The sequence below is a fragment of the Mus musculus genome, chromosome 10, assembly GCF_000001635.26.
Source record: "Mus musculus strain C57BL/6J chromosome 10, GRCm38.p6 C57BL/6J".
NCBI lineage: Eukaryota > Metazoa > Chordata > Mammalia > Rodentia > Muridae > Mus > Mus musculus.
In genome coordinates this window covers 79,260,910-79,281,358 of record NC_000076.6, presented here as the reverse complement: position 1 = coordinate 79,281,358, position 20,449 = coordinate 79,260,910, and the positions used below count along the sequence as shown (strand labels likewise).

The window sequence follows — 20,449 nt, the reverse complement described above, 5'->3', positions numbered from 1 at the left end:
CTCAATTCTTCAAGGAATTAGAAAGGGCAACCTGCAAATTCATCTGGAATAACAAAAAACCTAGGATAGCAAAAACTCTTCTCAAGGATAAAAGAACCTCTGGTGGAATCACCATGCCTGACCTAAAGCTTTACTAGAGAGCAATTATGATAAAAAACTGCATAGTACTGGTATAGCGACAGACAAGTAGATCAATGGAATAGAGTTGAAGACCCAGAAATGAACCCACACACCTATGGTCACTTGATCTTCGACAAGGAAGCTCAAACCATCCAGTGGAAGAAAGACAGCATTTTCAACAATTGGTGCTGGCATAACTGGTTGATATCATGTAGAAGAATGCAAATCGATCCATAACTATCTCCTTGTACTAAGGTCCAATCTAAGTGGATCAAGGAACTTCACATAAAACCAGAGACACTGAAACTTATAGAGGAGAAAGTGGGGAAAAACCTTGAAGATATGGGCACAGGGGAAAAAATCCCTGAATAGAATAGCAATGGCTTGTGCTGTAAGATCGAGAATTGACAAATGGGACCTCATGAAACTCCAAAGCTTCTGCAAGGTAAAAGACACTGTCAATAAGACAAGAAGACCACCAACAGATTGGGAAAGTATCTTTACCTATCCTACATCAAATAGGGGACTAATATCCAACATATATAAAGAACTCAAGAAGGTGTACTTCAGAAAATAAAATAACCCCATTAAAAAATGGGGCTCAGAACTGAACAAAGAATTCTCACCTGAGGAATACCGAATGGCAGAGAAGCACCTGAAAAAATGTTCAACATCCTTAATCGTCAGGGAAATGCAAATCAAAACAACCCTGAGATTCCACCTCACACCAGTCAGAATGGCTAAGATCAAAAATTCAGGTGACAGCAGATGCTGGCGAGGATGTGGAGAAAGAGGAACACTCCTCCATTGTTGGTGGGATTGCAGGCTTGTAAAACCACTCTGGAAATCAGTCTGGCGGTTCCTCAGAAAATTGGACATAGTACTACCGGAGGATCCAGCAATACCTCTCCTGGGCATATATCCAGAAGAAGTCCAACCAGTAAGAAGGACACATGCTCCACTATGTTCGTAGCAGCTTTATTTATAATAGCCAGAATCTGTAAAGAACCCAGATGCCCCTCAACAGAGGAATGGATACAGAAAATGTGGTACATTTACACAATGGAGTACTACTCAGCTATTAAAAAGAATGAATTTATGAAATTCCTAGGCAAATGGATCGACCTGGAGGCCATCATCCTGAGTGAGGTAACACATTCACAAAAGAACTCACATAATATGTGCTTACTGATAAGTGGATATTAGCCCTAAACCTCTGATACCCAAGATATAAGATATAATTTGCTAAACACATGAAACTCAAGAAGAATGAAGACTGATGTGTGGACACTATGCCCCTCCTTAGAATGGGTGTTTTCATCCATGGAAGGAGTTATAGAGACAAAGTTTGGAGCTGAGACGGAAGGATGGACCATGTAGAGACTGCCATTTCCAGGGATCCACCACATAATCAGCTTCCAAACGCTGACACCATTGCATACACTAGCAAGATTTTGTTGAAAGGACCCAGATGTAGCTGTCTCTTGTGAGACTATGCCGGGGCCTAGCAAACACAGAAATGGATGCTCACAGTCAGCTATTGGATGGATCACAGGGCTCCCAATGGAGGAGCTAGAGAAAGTACCCAAGGAGCTAAAGGGATCTGCAACCCTATAGTTGGAACAACATTATGAACTAACCAGTACCCCGTAGCTCTTGACTCTAGCTGCATATGTATCAAAAGATGGCCTAGTCGGCCATCACTGGAAAGAGACACCCATTGGACACGCAAACTGTGTATGCCCCAGTACAGGGGAACACCAGTGCCAAAAAAATGGGAATGAGTGGGTAGGGAAGTGGGGGGGGGAGGGTATGGGGGACTTTTGGGATAGCATTGGAAACGTAATTGAGGAAAATATATAATAAAAAAATTAATTAAAAAAAAGTTCAAATAAAGCACCGGGTCTTTCTTCAAAGCCCGTAATCTACAAAACTGGAAAATCCTAAAAATAGGATGGTTTTCTAAACTAGTATTACACTTACAAAGGTTAAATTAAAATCAGGAAACCTATATAAATAGCCCTAAAACCCTGATAAACGAGATGCAGTCATCAAATATCTCTTGACCAAAGATGCCCAGAGTCAGATGGTTGTATTTCAGAATCCTACCAGACTTTCAAAGAAGAGCTAATAGCAATACTCCAAAAATTACTCCACCCAATAGAAGCAGAGGAACACTGTGGAATTCGTTCTATGTGGCTTCCATCATACTGATACCCAAATTACACAAAGACTCAACAAAGAAGAGAATTTTAGTTCTATTTCCCTTATGAATATTGATGAAGAAATGAACACACACTAAATAAATAAATAAATAAATAAATAAATAGATGAATAAGTACCTCACAAACTGAATGCCAGTACACATCAAAAGCATCTTCAGTAATAAATTAATAAGCCGCATAGTAGGGGTACAGGCATGGTTCAATACATGAAAACCCATTTGTGTAATTCATTATAAAAATAAAATGAAAAAAATCTCATGGACATCCCATTAGATGCAGATAAATAACAAAATATGACACCAATTCTTTTTAAAAGTCTTGGAGCAATCAGGGATACAAGGCAGCTATCTCAATGCTATAAAACCAACATACAGCAAACCAATAGCCAACATCAGATTACATGGAAAGAAACTTAGGCAATTCCACTAAAATCAGGGACAAGACAAGGCTACTCATTCTTGTTAATCTATTCAATACAGTACTTGAAGTTCTAGCTTGAGCTATCAGAGAACTAAAAGAAATTAAGTCGATGCATATTGGAACGAAAGAAGTGAAAGGATTTCTATTCACAGATGATAAAATAAAAAAAAATAACCCCAAAAATTCTACCAGAGAACACCTTCAGCAAAGTGGCTAGATTCAAAATTAACTAAAAATAAAAAAACATAGTCCTCCTTTATACAAATCATAAATTAACTGAGAAAGATATAAGGGAAATAAAACACTTTACAATATTTAAAAATAATACAAATGTCTTCATGTACTTTTAACCATGCAATTTAAACAGCTATATAACAAGAAGTTGAAATCAATGTAGAAAAAAATTAAGGAAGATATCAGAATATGGAAAGATATCCAATGCTCTTAAAATGGTAGGGTTAACATAATATACATGGCTATCTTACCAAAAGCAATCTACATATTTAGTGTGATTCCCACAAAAATTCCAATACAATTCATTACATACCTTGAAATAGAAATTCTTAACTTCATATGGAAAAAAAAACAGAAAAAGATACAAACAAATAACCCAACATTGCTATAATAAGCCTAAACTATAATTAAACTCTTAGTGGTTCACACATCCCAGAACTCAATGTATATTATCAAGTAATAGTAACAAAATTTGCATGATATTAGTATAGGAAAAAAACCAGGTTGATCCATGGCATCAATCTTCAAATATTGCCACATACCTACAGACACAAAACCATAGAATGGGAAAAAGAAAGCATCTTAAACAATTAGTGCTGATTTAATGAGATGTCTGCATGTAGAGGAATGAAAATATTTTTATATCTGTCTTCCTACAGAAAACTTCAAGTGAAGTAGACTAAAGATCTTAACATAAAGACAAATAAAATAAATCTAGTAGAAGAGAAACTGAGGAATAGCCTGTAATGTTTTGGTACTAGAGAAAAATTCCTGTACAAAAAAATCAGGTTCTAAGATAAAGAATTCATAAATGGTAAGTAATGAAACTAAAAACTTTCTGTTAGGCAAGGACACTCTGGAAATCAATTTGCTGGATTATCAGAAAAGTGACAATATTTCTGCCTCAAGACCCAGCTCTATTATTTATGGTCATAAATCCAAAGATGGCACATTATTGCACAGTGACACTGGCTCAACTATGTTCATATCAGTTTTCTTCCTAATAACCAGAAACAGGAAACAACCTAGATATCCCTTAACTGAAGAATGGATAGATAAAGCATAATTGGTATGCCTACAGAATGGAGTACTATTCAGCCATTAAAAACAAGGACATCATGAGTTTTGTAGGAAAATTGATGGAACTTGAGACTATCATCCAGAGATTGGTAACCCCAAAGGATTATCATTGTATGTTCACAATTATACATGGATATTAGCCATAAGTACAGGATACACACAATACACACTAAAGACCCAAAGCTAAACTAAAAGCAGCACTCAAGTGAGGGTACTTGATTCTCACTTAGAAGGTAGAATATAATAGTTATAGGAGGCAGACGGAATGAGGAATCTGGGTGGCAGAGGGGACAAGAAGGTGACTTGGAGTGTTCCTGGTCAAGTGTACAGAGAAACACAGGAGAGGGATAGAATGCCAGGAGAGAGACTAAAAATCCGTAATGGTATAGGATGGCAAGTATTATGAGAATATGTTAAAGATCTGGGATATGGGAGCCCCCAGCAATCAAAGGGGGTGACCTTAGCTCAGAGTCATAATAGTGGTTCTTTGGACCCTGAAAAGTGTACTTCCTGTAGCCAGGAAGCCCATTTGAAGAAATAGGGAAACCAACTCACACACACAATTTTTCATTCTAAATTCATCCTTTCTACAAGAGATGCAGAAATAAGGGTTGAGGTAGAGACTGAGGGCAGGGACAACCAATATTCCCAATAGAACCAATAGAGACAATGGTCGCACTTCAGTTTCATCCCATTGGAAAATACCAATCCCTGAAATTATTAATGATAGTCTCTCCTGCTGAATGCAACAGATGTAGACACTCTCAGACAAAACCTGCCCCTCCCTACATATGGAGCAGATGAGCATCAAAGAAATGAAAATATAGCTATGTATATAGTGATTGATTGTCTGTCAGATGTTTTTTCTAACTTGGCTGCCTTTTCTGGCCTCAGTAGAAGAGGACTTGACTAGTAATGGAGACAAATAATATGCCAGGTCAGCAAAGGGTGACGGCTCCTGCCTCGGATTGGAGAATGAGAAAGTGGATAGGAGAGGGAATTTCTGATGATGAGAAAAGGATGTGAGGCATGGATTGGGGTATAGAATAAATAATAAAAACAAAATTATCATGCCCCTGTCAGAAATGACATATGTTTAATACAATGTACATATATGAAATGGAATTTATTTCACGAAAAATCCTGAAAGAACCAACAAATAGCTTTCTTTTTCACATCCATGTTATTAACTGCAAGTCCCTTCTACTTATGTTTACTATTCAACCTGGAGTGGCACAATGCTTATTCTACACTTGCTGATTACAGTCACCTTGTGACTGACTCATTCTTGTTGTTCTTATTTTGACATAGTTTAAAATTTCCCCCAAATTTTCTGGAACTTATTATTCTTCACTTCATGTCGTGATGTATGAATACAGGTGTGTGCAGTGTTCAGTAGATCTTGGCATATTCACTCCAGCAACATTACATTCACCCATCTACCAGTGCATCAAAACGTGGATATGTTACCAGTTCTCATTTTAAAGGATGTCACATGACCTTTCTACACATTTATATTTGTTTCCAGTAGTTCTAATGAGAACATACATACACTATTGATATTTGGGTGTTAATGAGTTAATGAGTAACACAACATATTCTAAACTTTGAGGACATCCCCACTGTTGAGTCAGTTACAATAATATTTTCAAATGGTACATAACTATAGTTTCAACTTCATTAGTAGATATGGAAATATTAAATATAAAAAATAATTACATTTCTTTAAAAATATGAATAAATTTATAAAATTCTATACAAAATAGGTATTAAGTTTTTTAATTGCATCCATTACATCTTTGACTGTCTGTCTTTCAGCCTGTTCACAATAACTTAATTTCTTTGTCTAACCTATTGTTTAAGATGTATTAACTGGGTTGAAGAAAACCTGGCAATAAAATATTGTAATTAAATTAATTTAGAAACTTTATAATGCCATAAAACTGATCAAACACAGAAATTGCTACTGGGACAACGAAATAGCTTTCTGGGCCCACTGTATGAAATAAGACAATTATGGAACTGCTATAGCAAAGCTAAATTATTCACATTTAAATGTAATGGAAGTATCATTAAAGTTTGCTTTCAAGATTACTTTTTTGTTTTTTGTTTTGTTTTGGTTAATTTTTTTTTTTTTGGAGACAGGGTTTCTGTGTATCACTCTGGCTGTCCTGGTACTCACTCTGTAGACCAGGCTGGCCTCAAACTCAGAAATCTGCCTGCCTCTGCCTCCCAAGTGCTTGGCCACCACCACCTGGCCAAGATTCCAAAAACTTAATACTCAGAATATTATTGATTAAATTCTATGCTGAAATTGCACATTCATCTCTGCTGTGAGGAAGTGAATTCTTGATGGCACAATGCCTACAATGACTTCAAAAGGTGAATCATTCCTATGTGTTATTTTAATAGAACATAGAGGTAAAAGATTCAGTTGTTAAACTGAAGTAACACGTAATGGCCATGTGGTTCCCTTGTCTAATTTTTTTCCTTTACTTAGTTTTGTGAGAGCACTGTAGAAAGAATGGAAAATCCTCTGAGAAACTTGTCCTTCACCTGTTTCATTGGAAATCTCATTATCTGGGCAAGGAGTGCAATCAAAGCAACAGGTAGGCTTGCTCTCCAGGACAACTTTCCTGAATCCAGGATTGCAGCTCTCAGTGCATACAGAGTGAGGAATCTGAAAAATATTAAATACAAGATATAAAACACTTAGTTCTTAATTAGTGCACAAGTAAGGTATGTATCTTATAATACGGAAAGTATATTAATTAAAATTAATATCTAAATATGTTGGTTTTTGCTGTTTTACTCTATTGGCCATTGAATGAAAGTGGAAATGACCTTTGGTTAGCAACGACCATCACTTTCCTTTTCCTGAATTTAATGAAATCTTCCCAGTGTCCTAACATTAGTACTGTCATAATCCTCTGCCTTAGGGAACTTCACCCTCAAACTGTGATGTTATAAATAAATTTTTCTATCCTCATATTAATTTTGTTGCCTACATGTTTCCAACAATACAGTTAAGTATAAAAGGGAAATACTCACTTTTTTCTTTATTTGTCAAAGACTTGAAATCAAAGGCCACCTGAAAACCGAGCGTGAATGTCTAAGCTAAGTGTCTTATCGTCATGAAACAGCATGACCATAGCAAATTGTGGACAGAAAGGTTCATCATGAGTGGAAATAAGGACTGGAGTTGAAGCACAGAATTTGAGAAAGTAATGGAAATGGAGAACACGCACTATTTCTGTTTACTGTCATGCTAATAGTGTCTTTCTCACCATAGATTCTTAAACAACTTAGGACCACCTGCCACTACCCAAACTTTTCATAGGCCATTTGTATTGTTAGTTAATTTCCATTAATTAATATTTTATTCCATTTATATATATCAAATGCTGCTCCTCCTGGGTCACCCCCAAAGAGTTCCCCCTTCCCTTTTCTGCTGGAAGGGTGTGTAACCACTGTATATCCTTCCACCCTAGCACACCAAGTTTCACCAGGATTAGACTCATCTTCTTCTACTCTGGCCAAAGAAGGCAGCTTATTTGTGGAATGAGTTCTCCAGAGAGGTATCAGCTGAAAGGACAGCACGCACTTCAGCTTTTGGGGAACTCACATGGATATTGAGCTGCACATATGCTACATATATTGGGGGTGGGTGAGGTTAAGTTCAACCCATGTAGACTCTCTAATTTGTGACTGAATCTGTGAGGCTCCCCAAGTGTCGAGTATATATCACTCTTGGTCTTCCTGTGTAGTTCTTAAACATTTCTGGGCTCCAATATTTCCATAATTGTCCTGTAACTCTTTCCAGTGTTAGGCTGTGAGTCTCTTCATTTGTTTCAGTTAGCTGCTTTCTCTGGAAGAGCAGTTATGCTAGGTTCTTTTTTTGCAAGCATAAAAGGTATCATTATTTGTGTCAGGGATTGATACTTGCTCCTGCAGTGCTTCTAAAGTTGGACCAGTTATTGGTTGGCCATTCTCTCAGTCTCTGCAACATCTCTGCATTTCTTGTAGCTAGGACTATTTTTGGGTCAAAAATTTGGTGGCTATATTGTTGTCCTTATCCCTCCTCTACTGGAAATGCTTGGCTATTGGAGGTGTCCTCTTCAAGTTTCATAACTGCAGTGCTATTGGTCTTAGTTATCATCACATCCACTAAGTACTGTTGGTCTTCCTAATGGCATGTCTCTGACTCTTCCTTGACATTTCCCCAACTCCTGCACTCCTGGCAGGTACAGGTCACTTTTCATTCCTCTGACTATCCAAACATCTTTTCTGACTCTTCCAAGAGCAGATACTGAGAACACTATTCTCTACCACGTTAACTATCACAGAAAGTTACCTCCCTCCATCTAGCTCTTATGACTATTTTATACCCCTTCTAAGTGAGATTCAAGTATCCTCGATTTGGCCTCTCTTTGTCTGGATAACCTCATTGAGGATGACATTTCCTAGTTCCAGCCAAGTTCTTGGAAATTTTAATGTCTTTTTATAGCTGCATATTTTATAGCTGCGTATTATAACACTGAGTGAATGAATCACATTTTCTTTATCCTTTTTTTTTGTTTTTTGTTTTTTTTTTTTGTTGAGGGACATCTGGTTGTTTTTAGTTTCTGGCTATAATGAATCAGGCTACTGTAAACATAGTGGAGCACATGTCCTAATATGGTGGAGCAGTATATCTGTGTCTTCATGTAGTACTATTTCCAGGTTTCTGAGCAAGTACCAGATTGCTTTCCTGTGTTTGTACAAGTTTGCAATCTCAACAGCAATAGACTAGTGTTCCCATGTCTCTATGTCCTCATTAACAGAAGCTATCTCTTCAGTTTTTATCTTGTGTTTTGTTTGTGTCAGACTGATTCTCAGGGTCATTTTTATTTACATTTCCCTGATTGGTAAGGTTGTTGGACATATCTTCAACCACTTCTAATACATTTGAGACTCCTCCTTTGAAAATTCTCTGTGTAGCTTTTATCACATTTTTAATTGGGTTATTCACTTTTTAAGTTTTAGAATCTAACTTCTTGAGTACCTTATTATTTGGAATATTAGACCACTGTTGGATGTAGTGTTAGTGAAGACTGTTTCCCGATTAGCAGCTCCCATGTTTGTCCTTTTGATACTGTTCTAGGCCTTATGGAAGCTTTCCAGCTTCACGAGGTCCCATCTATTAATTGTTCCATGATCCACCCAGGATATTGTCTTCTGCAACAATGGGTTCAAGGCTATTCACCAATTTCTCTTCAATTATATTCAGTGTATCTGGTATTATGGTGAGGTCTTTGACCCACTTTGACTTGGGTGTTTTGAGGAGTGATGCATATGGATCTATTTGCATTGTTCTACAAAGCAGATATCCAGTTGTACCAGAATCATTTGCTGAAGATTCTTTCTTTTTTCATCGTATGGTTTAAAAAAATTTTTTTTTGTCAAAAGTCAAGTGTCTATAAGTGTACTTTTGGGAATGGATTTCATTCCACTGATTAGCTACCTTGTTTCTATACCAGTATCATGCAGTTTTTATACCATTGCTCTGTATCAACTTGAGACCAAGGATGGTAATTCCTCCAGAGGTTATTTTATTGGTAAGGTTCATTTTTGCATCCTGGCTTGTTGTTCTTCCATATGAATTTGATGATTGCTCTTTCAAAGACTGTAGATGATTGTGTGGAACTTTTGATAGGAATTGCATTGTATTTCTATATCACCTTGTTAAGTATGTGGAAATTTGATAACAGTCAAAAATATAGTTTATTGTCACTAGGTTAATCCAACTAATTTATGAGAAAGGAAGATCTTTCTATTGTCTGAAATCTTCAGTTTCTTTATTCAGGGAGTTGAGGTTAGTTTCATTCACATCCTTTGATTTGCTTGGGTATTGATGTGGTCCATAATAGCAATCAAGGGTCATTAGTTTCAGAAAGACAATATTTACTTGTAATAGAGACCTACCTACCTCTGGTCCAATTAATTCTATATTCAGATATAGACTATTGTTCCTCAGCACTGTGAGCAGATGTACCCAATTTCACTAATAGTGAAAGACCTGTTGGCTATTCTAAAGAGTGTTGTATACTAATTTCTTTCTCTTTTTTTCCCATAAATTAGGGAAATAAATCCACTCTCAGTATAATGGTCCCTCATGTGTAAGCCCTTTTAAAGTACAATACTTAACAGGTTTTGCTTGATGAAAGAGGTTTGGAAATATTATTCCTACTAAGATTCCTCTTGCCAGGTTATTGCAATTTATGTTATTTTGAAAATAAATTTCCCGATGACTCAGGAAGTCAATATAAACATCCTGATATCTCTTTTATTACAATGTCCTCAGAAAGGACTAATTGGTATCCTTTTTTAAAATGATAAAATGAATAGAAAATTGGAAAATATGTAAAACACATCCACCCGAATAAGCCATCAGTAAAAATCTTAAGATTGATAGTTTTTAGTGTATTGATGTGGTCAATAATACCAACCAAGAGTCATTACATCCAGAAACATATAATATTTACTTATATTAGAAACACACTCACCTCTGTAAATCCTATAGGCCAACTAATCATATATTCAGACATTGACAATTGTTCCCCTTTGGGAGCACTGGGAACAAATGTACCCACTTTCACTAATAGTGAAAGACCTGTTGGGAAATTCCAAATGTTGGTAATATCATACTCTGGATCTGCCTTCCTTTTCCAGTCCAGAACCACGTGGTCCCCAACAGAATTTTTCACTTGAATCTTCTTCAGAAAAGGGTGAAGCTAAAACATATATGAAATCCTGTCATGATATTGCAGTTATATAGTCATAACTGAATTACAAATACGAAGTTATGTCCTGGCTATAAATGTATCGTGTATGTAATATATCATGTTAATGCTGTTTTAATTAACTACCTATAGGGTTGAACAAAGGAAAGCTTCGGAGAATATAAGTATTATTTTTTGTAAATGTCATTTTGTATAGAATATAATTTGTCAAGCACTGACAAAAAATCAAGGATTAGGCAGAAAACAAATTTCAACTTTTTCTTTTTATAAAAAAAAGATTTTAAGTTCATCATTTCTATCACAATAATCTAATGGGATAAGATATAATTCTAAGAATATGTACAATAATGGGAATGGAGTCTACTTTGCTCCATTATTTTTTAATTGTTTTAGTGTTATGACATAATACTGAAAATAATCAAGGACTATATAGTAAACAATTCTCAACTTCTCTAGAAACTAGCTATCTCCTTATATTTTCTGAAAATTTCATAGCCTCAATATTTAACATGAGGTAATTTGAGTTTGGTGGATAATAGAGTGATTGACAGCACATAAAAATTCTAATGGCATCCAGGAGTATTGGACACATTTTGTGTAAAGTCAACATGACTACTTGATTTTGTTGTTTTGTTTTGTATCCAGACAGTTTAGTTAAAAAAAAATCAGACTTTAATAAACTTAACAATGTAGAATATAATAGCAGTTTGCAACTTAGACAGGGTAGTCTAACATGAATTTTTAGCCTAGATCTACATATTTTGATAACTTCTATGGAATCCAGAGGGGCACAGTTGACCTGTATGTTTAACTACCTTAGAGAGTGTTTATGGTTCCTAAGAATAAAAAAGCACACACATTCTCTGGGATCTGAAGATGACAAAACCTCATGACACATACATCTCAAGCCAACTGTACCAGGGCACCTCTAGTAGACCCTACAGGCGGACTTTTTGGGTTTTAGATAATTCCAGAAGCAGTAAAATTGACAACTGTGAATACCCACTACTACTAACTATGGGTCAGAATGAAGAAAAACAAATTAATCTTGTTTATCTATAGTAATGTATTCTCTAATCAATATTTTCATTTTCTTTACCCTCTAATCACCTTTCTTCTGACAATTATCATTTTACTTCCTAAATCCCCTCGATAAGGTGGATCTAGATAATTATTTTTCTATTATCCATATTATTTTAAGTTTAGTTATCCAATTCCATCCTGATTGCAGCTCTTCTTTCCAGGCTATCCCTCAGACAACCCATATCCCTGTTGCCCATTACCTTCTTCTCTGAGATGGTGGAGCCTTCTCTGCATGTTACCCACCCTGAGACATCAAACCTCTTAAGGGCTAGGTGCATCATTAAAAACCTGGGTTTTCCTTCTGAGAAATTGCAAAGAGAAATATCCATATTTTCCTCTACCAAAATAAGAACTATTCTGTTAAATGCAATCTTCCACAGGTGCACTCATCATGTTTATGGACATATAAGTACAGTGATATCTAGGCACTGAAATATATGCTACACCTTGTAGATTATTGAATGGAAAAAGTAATCTAGCATAAATAGTTTGAGAGCTTTTAAAGCATCTGATGTCATTTTGGGGAGTTTAAAATACAAGGAATTCACATTACCTGCCAGGGGAATAACAGAGTCCTATCAATATTTGCCTGTGGTTGAAATTGTATTTGACTGAGTGTCTCCTCATGCAGACTGTGGGCCACTGCATACACAGCATTATACACATTGTAACTCTCTTCAGTCATGGTCATTGTAAAAATATTTCCTGGCAACAATTCCAAAGAGGCATTCTGCAGACAGTTTTCAAATATTTTACATTCAGAATGCAAAAATGAGCAGTTGAAATGCCAGTACCACAATAAATGAAGAAAAATATCTTCTGGGTACTTGATGGGGGTGGCTTCTAGCATAAACTTTTTGAAACCAACAATCTCCTTATAATGAGGTGAAAAAATCAGAGCCCCATGGGTTAATTCTAACATATTATATAGTTCCAAATTTGGGCAAAACCATTTTGTACTCATAACCCAAATTTTTTTCTTGTTGTACGTTCTATATGTATTTTCTATTAAAGTTAATAGAATAGAAGTGGGTCCATAAATTACAATCACATCTGCTGTTGATGATTCTATAATGTGGATATGATCTTGTGATATCAAACGAAGTAGGGTTTCCCCCAGATATAATACTGTTTTCACAAAAGCTATGCAGATTTTAGTTTTGTCTAGCTCCTTTCTAAAGTCTGATAGAAACTGAGCACCTCTCTGGTCATCTGGGATGAGGAGTCCCACCCAGTTCCAGTTGAAATGAAGCATCAAAGAGGCAATACCAGACAATAGAGCTGTGTCTTTGGGGGCCACCTGGTAGAGAGATTGAAACTGGTTTCTATCAATCTGAACAGGATCAAAAGGCCCAAAAGTAAGCTGAAAGAAATACAAAATGTTAAAATGGAGAACAAGAATTGCCATTCACAATGTCTTAGTCTTAAAAGACAAAATGAAATTATTAAACTTTCCACATTGCTGTTGATCACCAAAGGAAGTCAGTACTGGAACTCAAGCAGGTCAGGAATCAGGAGGTGATGCAAAGGCCATGGAGGGATGTTACTGGCTTGCTTCCCTGGCTTGCTCAGGTTGCTTTCTTATAGAACCAAAGACTACCAGCCCAGGGATGGCACCACCCACAATGGGCCCTCCCCTCTTGATCACTAATTGAGAAAATGCATTGCAGCAGGATCTCATGGAGGCATTTTCTAAACTGAAGCTACTTACTCTGTGAAAACTCCAGCCTGGGTCAAGTTAATACAAAACCAACAAGTATACTATATTTAAAAGTAAAAACAAAAATAAAAACAAAGACAAAAACAATGTGTCTTTGTCTTTGTAGATGATAATTTAACTTAATTAATAAAAATTTGTATCTTTCATTTTGCAAACAGGTCAATTCAGAGAAAAGCAACCTGGCTGCCCATCACTCACATCACTTGCTCTCACCTGAGGAAATTTGTAAAGATCCAATATGGTCCAAATTGTTTCAGATGTTTTCCATGATACTCCAGTAAGTGTAGCAGCTGAATTGCTTTCTTTTCTACATGTATAATTAGGGATCACGCTACTCAAACCCGTGAGCCAAGAGAATACAGTCCTAAAAATGTTCCTTCCAATAGCTGGCAGATTATAAATCTCAAGTCCAAGAGAGGTGTTTGGTAAAATATGGGAGTTCAAGTTGATCTCATTGATGGCAAATAACATGGCCAAAACGAGTTGGTAATTTCGTCCACTCATCCTGCAGAGAAGTATCACAGCATTCACATGGGGAACTCATAATAATTATACATACAACTTTAGTGCACTAGTTCTATACTTTGAATGGTTGTGTTTGCTTAGAACACGTACTTTTATGTCAGCCAATGAATTTTTTCTATTAAAATGGTATGCTATGACAGTTACAGCCAATGAGATCCTGAAAGGGGGACCTTGTTAATTATAGACCCAAGAGAGCTTGTTTCTCTGGTTTGCAGATGTGGAAATATAACATAAATCAACCATAAATTCAAGTATATTTCTTCAAAATTATCCATTCTTCTCTTCCGGCATTGAAGATTATGCAAAATCATTGATTCTTCACAAAGACACCAATTCCTGTGGTAGATTATTGTGAAAGAACTCACTCAGTGTTCTCAATCTATCTGTGCCAAGATTTTGATTTTGTATAAGCTGTTTATTGTTTGTACATCTTGGGAAAATAGGTGCATAGCACCTTCTCAGTGTGGGAAATATGGCACATGTGTCAGTTAAGGAATCAGCAGGGTATAGGGAGACGCCTACCATCTCAGGTGGGAACATGGCTGCTGGGTTGTCAGAACCACTCAAGCTTATCATGCTCTCTGGCATGGTGTATTATCCCATGAAAGAGTTCTTAATAAAACACTGAAAAGTATAGGCATGATGGCAAGTCTCTATGTAGGGGTACGTTGTGTGACATTTTTTCACTATATTATTTTGTTGACTGCCAAACTTGTTGGGAGCAAAGTTCTATCTTAATTGTCAGTTCATGGAATTGCTATTTCTATAGCCCATCACTGGTCTAATATTTTGTGAACATACATCCTTCTTCACTTGTCTTTTGGATGTAATATATATCTGACCACTAATAGCTAAGCAGAAAGTGGGATAGCAAGACTTCCAGGATATATAGGGATTCTTCAAAGCAGAAAGCAAAGGGGAGAGATTTTCTAGCAGGACACCAATATTATTGTTTGGATGTGAAGATGAGGAGAGAAGTAGAGCTGTCTATATCCAGGACATAGTGCCAGGTTTGGAATTAGTAAGGCTGAAATCTGTCTGGTAATCTGCTCAGCTAAAACTCCTAAGCTTTAAAATATGAAAAACTGTCTATGTCATTGTTTATACCACTAGCACATACAAGCGTCCCACTACATTGCTAGAATATTATCATAAAGAAGCAGAAGCAGGCATATCTGTAAATTCCAAAGCAGTTTGTGCTATATTTTGGGATCTCGACATCCCTGGATATACAATGATCCTACCACAAAGAAAACGAAAGAGTAGAATAAATCCACTGTAAAGTCTCAAATATTCTTAAAAATTATTAAGTTTTATCCAGTCTGTGGCAGTGCCTAATGCAGACCTTGGGTGTCAACTCCTTAACCAATCTCCACACATAGTGGAAGATCCACTCTCAGGTGCTCTAACACACCCAGGATCATTGGATCAGAGGTGCATAGAACATAACATCTGTCCCAACATGGGAAGTAACTGGGACCAGCAGGACCAGGCCATTAAGGAACCAATCCAGCACCCAATCCGTGTCATGGGCTCCTATCAGTCTGAGCTGGGGCCTTGAGCAGACCTTGGTTCTCATCCCCACGGCCAGTCCCACAACACGCAGAAGAAGCTCCACTATCAGGAGCTCTGACACCAAGGATCTCAGGATCCCAGAATCCCAGAATGAGATTATTATTTATTTCCAGTGGACAAAAGACAGCATTTGCAACAAAGAGTGCTAGAACATCTGGTGGTTAACATGTAGAAGAATGCGAATTGATCCATTCCTATCTCCTTGTACTAAGGTCAAATCTAAGTGGATCAAGGAACTTGACATAAAACCAGAGACACTGAAACTTATAGAGGAGAAAGTGGGGAAAAGCCTGGAAGATATGGGCACAGGGGACAAATTGCTGAACAGAACAGCAATGGCTTGTGCTATAAGATCGAGAATTGACAAATGGGACCTCATAAAATTGCAAAGCGTCTGTAAGGCAAAAGACACTGTCAATAATACAAAAAGGCCACCAACAGATTGGGAAAGGATCTTTACCAATCCTAAATCAGATAGGTTACTAATATCCAATACATATAAAGAACTCAAGTAGGTTGACTCCAGAAAATCAAATAACCACATTAAAAAATGGGTCTCAGAGCTAAACAAAGAATTCTCACCTGAGGAATACCAAATGGCTGAGAAGCACTTGAAAAAACATTCAGCATTCTTAATCATCTGGGAAATGCAAATCAAAACAACCCTGAGATTCCACCTCACACCAGTCAGAATGGCTAAGATCAAAAATTCAGGTGACAGCAGATGCTGGCAAGGATGTGGAGAAAGAGGAACACTTCTCCATTGTTGGTAGGATTGCAAGCTTGTACAACCATTCTGGAAATCAGTCTGGCGGTTCCTCAGAAAATTGGACATAGTACTACCGGAGGATCCAGCAATACCTCTCCTGAGCATATATCCAGAAGATGCCCCAACCGGTAAGGACACATGCTCCACTATATTCATAGCAGCCTTATTTATAATAGCCAGAAGCTGGAAAGAACCCAGATGCCCCTCAACAGAGGAATGGATACAGAAAATGTGGTACATTTACACAATGGAGTACTACTTAGCTATTAAAAAGAATGAATTTATGAAATTCCTAGACAAATGGATGGACCTGGTGGGCATCATCCTGAGTGAGGTAAGCCAATCACAAAAGAACTCACATGATATGTACTCACTGATAAGTGGATATTAGCCCAGAAATTTAGAATACCCAAGATATAAGATACAATTTGCTAAATGCATGAAAGTCAAGAAGAACAAAGACTAAAGTGTGGACACTTTGCCCCTTCTTAGAATTGGAACAGAACACCTATGGAAGGAGTTATAGAGACAAAGTTTGGAGCTGAGAAGAAAGAATTGACCATCTAGAGACTGCCATATCCGGGGATCTATCCCATATTCAGCTTCCAAATGCTGACACCATTGCATACACTAGCAAGATTTTGCTGAACATACCCAGATATGGCTGTCTCTTGTGAGACTATGCCGGGACCTGGCAAACACAGAAGTGGATGCTCACAGTTAGCTATTGGATGGATCACAGGGCCCCCCATGGAGGAGCCAGAGAAAGTAACCAAGGAGCTAAAGGGATCTGCAATCCAAAAGGTGGAACAACAATATGAACTAAGCAGTACCCCCTGGAGCTAATATCTCTAGCTGCATTTGTATCAGAAGATGGCCTAGTTGGCCATTAGTGGAAAGAGAGGTCTATTGGTCATGCAAGCTTTATATGCCTCAGCACAGGGGAACGCCAGGGCCAAGAAGTGGGAGTGGGTGTGTAGGGGAGTGTGGGGGGGGGAGGATATGGGGGACTTGAAATGTAAATTAAGAAAATACCTAATTAAAAAAAAACTCCTCAGCTTTAAAATATGAAAAAAGTGTCTATGTCATTGTTTATACTACCCGCATATACAAGCATCCCACTATATTGCTACAATATTATCATAAAGAAGAAGCAGGCATATCTGTAATTCCAAACCAGTTTGTGCTATATTTTGGGATCTCGACATCCCTGGATATACAATGATCCTACCACAATGAAAACGAAAGAGTAGAATAAGTCCACTGTAACGTCTCAAATATTCTTAGAAATTATTAAGTTTGCATCCAGTCTGGGGCAGTGCCTAGTGCAGACCTTGGGTGTCAACTCCTCAGTCAGTCCCACAACACCCAGTGGAAGATCCACTCCCAGGTGCTCTAACACTCCCAGGATCATTGGATCAGAGGTGCATTGAACACAACATCTGCCCCAACATGGGAAATAACTGGGACCAGTGGGACAGGGGCTCTAAGGAACCCCACCCGACCAGTGTCATGGTCTATCAGTCTGAGCTGGTGCCCTGAGAAGACCTTTGATAGGTTTCCCTTAATGTCTGAGGAACATATAATCAAGTACTCAAAGGAATAACATGGAGGCAGGAAGTGATGTAGATAGCACACATAATTATGTATTCTAGCTTGCTTTCCATGGCTTGTACAGGTTGCATTCTCACATAGTCCCAGACATATACCAAGAAGTGGTACCATCCAGAGTAGGCTCTTTCTCAGTTGAGTTTTTTTCAATCAACTTTTTGTGAGTATGACAGAAACAAAAAGACAGTTCTGTAATAAAAGGAAAACTCCACTGGTCAAAATATGTTGAGAATAATTGCTCAATTTCATTATTCATAGGGCAATTACACTACTTAACCACAAACAGCAATCATTTTTCCAGAGATAGAATGCTAAATTTCAATGGATCAGTTGGCACGTACTGGTAATAGTGTAGAGGAGAGGGAATCTCCTGTAGTGCTCATAGTACTATAGATCATTAAAACCACTACCAAGAACTAAGTATGTTTATGACAGGTGGACCTACAAAGAAGTAATATGTCCATTTCTCTGGCAATATCAAAGAAAATGATATGGACATAGCATCTGTTTCTGATTTAACAGAATCCATGTAGCTGTAATTTAAATACAGCAGTCTAAAAGACTCATAACTTCTTGATTCTAGATAGGGAACCATGAATGAGACTCTGGAAAGTAACAACCTAGACTGTAGAGTTGTGACTCGAAATAATTTTCAGGACAATATTGGAACAGAGACTGAAGTAAAAGACAACCAATGACTTGCCCAACTTGATGTCCATCCCGTTGGTAGGCAACAATCCCTGGCCCTAATACTGATGCTATGTTGTGCTTGAAGAAAAAAGCTCAGTATGACCATCTTCTCAGAGACTCTGTTCCAGCAATTGAATCAGACAGATGCAGATACTCACAACCAAGCACTTGAATAAGTTTGTGAAACCTTAGTGAAGTGTTATGGGAAGGACTGAAGGAATGGATGAGAAGGCCACCTATTAGGAAGACCAATAGTTTCAACTAACCTGGAACCCTCATAACTTCCAGAGTCATTCCCATAAACAGAAGAGCATATGTGAGTTGCTCTGTTCATACAGCACATGATTAACAGAGGACTACCCAGTCTGGTATCATGGTAGAAGATGTTCCTAATCCTACAGTGTCTTGTTGCCCCATGGAGGGAAGATACCAGGGGGACACTCTCTCATAGGCAAAGAGGAGGGCACATGTGGTGAAAATATCTGCAAGGTGGGGCCGGGAATGGAGTCACCATTTTGCATATAAAAATAATAAAAAAGTTAGTTAAGTAAAACAGAAAATATTGAGAGAATTACAATATCTACGGATCATAATTTTAAAGGACATTGTAGATTATGAAATTATTATTTATAATGTTTCAGAAATAAAAGTGAAGAATGCAAATCTCAAACACAGAGCACTATATGGATAGGGAAAATAAACCAATCAGACTTTGAAATTATATATAAATTCCTGCTTAGGTAAAAGTCATATATCATACATATATACAATTACAAAAGAAAGGAAAGTTTTCTTTAAAAAGAAAATAACTGTTAAATGTCATAATTTCATCATTCAAACCTTATATTCTGCTGGATTATCATTCATCATCATCTAAATAAGTATAAATATCAAAACTTTAAGTTTATTTTAAATTTGCTTAACTTTTTAAGAAAATGTACACTTCTTTCTTTGTGGAACTTTAATATTGAGTGAAAACAGGTAATGGAGCATATGAAGAATATGATTTTTCAGACAAGAACATGAATATTTTATAATTTACTAGATTATTTGAAATATAGATCAATATAGGTATCCAAATGGATAGATCAATTAAGATAAAAAAAAGAGTAAAGTAAACGTATACTTTGTGTTTCTTAGTGTTTTCTTCATGATGGCACATTCCTTGAAATTTTGCAGTCAATTACATTACTTTTTACAGAAAGATAAGGCTTATATGCATTGTTGTAAATTAATCAGAAAGTATATATTTTTTCTTTATATTTCATGTATATTAAATTTAAATGTGTCTTTTTCTAAAAGGAAAGGAGGAAAAAATTTAACCCCAATCTTCCCTTCTCTCTTTATCTCCATATTGAAGCCCATACTTCTGGAAGAAAGCTTCTACCCAACTAGATGTCAGACTAATTTCCTCAACCCCAAGTAAGATAGCTTTTCCACCCTGCCCATCCAAAGACAGTAAATCCCCCATCACTGTTGCTTTAGTTGTCACTATGTCATGGTCCACATTTCTGACAGAAGCCTTCTATCAATTCGGGTGGTTGGCCATCTTACTTTAAACCAGATAAGATACCAAGTGCCCTGCTTGCATGAATCAGAAGTCATTGAGGTCATC

The 20,449-nt window shown here is 37.0% G+C and overlaps 1 protein-coding gene across 1 annotated transcript in view; it reads right to left on the bottom strand.

The window, feature by feature from the left end:
* Positions 1-20,449, bottom strand: part of Vmn2r81 (vomeronasal 2, receptor 81) — a 46,759-nt gene that overhangs the window by 13,177 nt on the left and 13,133 nt on the right. Inside the window, exons 2-5 of the mRNA NM_175936.2 lie at positions 13,878-14,169; positions 12,498-13,307; positions 10,625-10,852; positions 6,636-6,759 (exon numbers count right to left, since the gene is read on the bottom strand). Of these exons, the coding sequence (NP_787950.1) occupies positions 6,636-6,759; positions 10,625-10,852; positions 12,498-13,307; positions 13,878-14,169 (1,454 nt within the window). The remainder of the gene's footprint in view (positions 1-6,635; positions 6,760-10,624; positions 10,853-12,497; positions 13,308-13,877; positions 14,170-20,449) is intronic.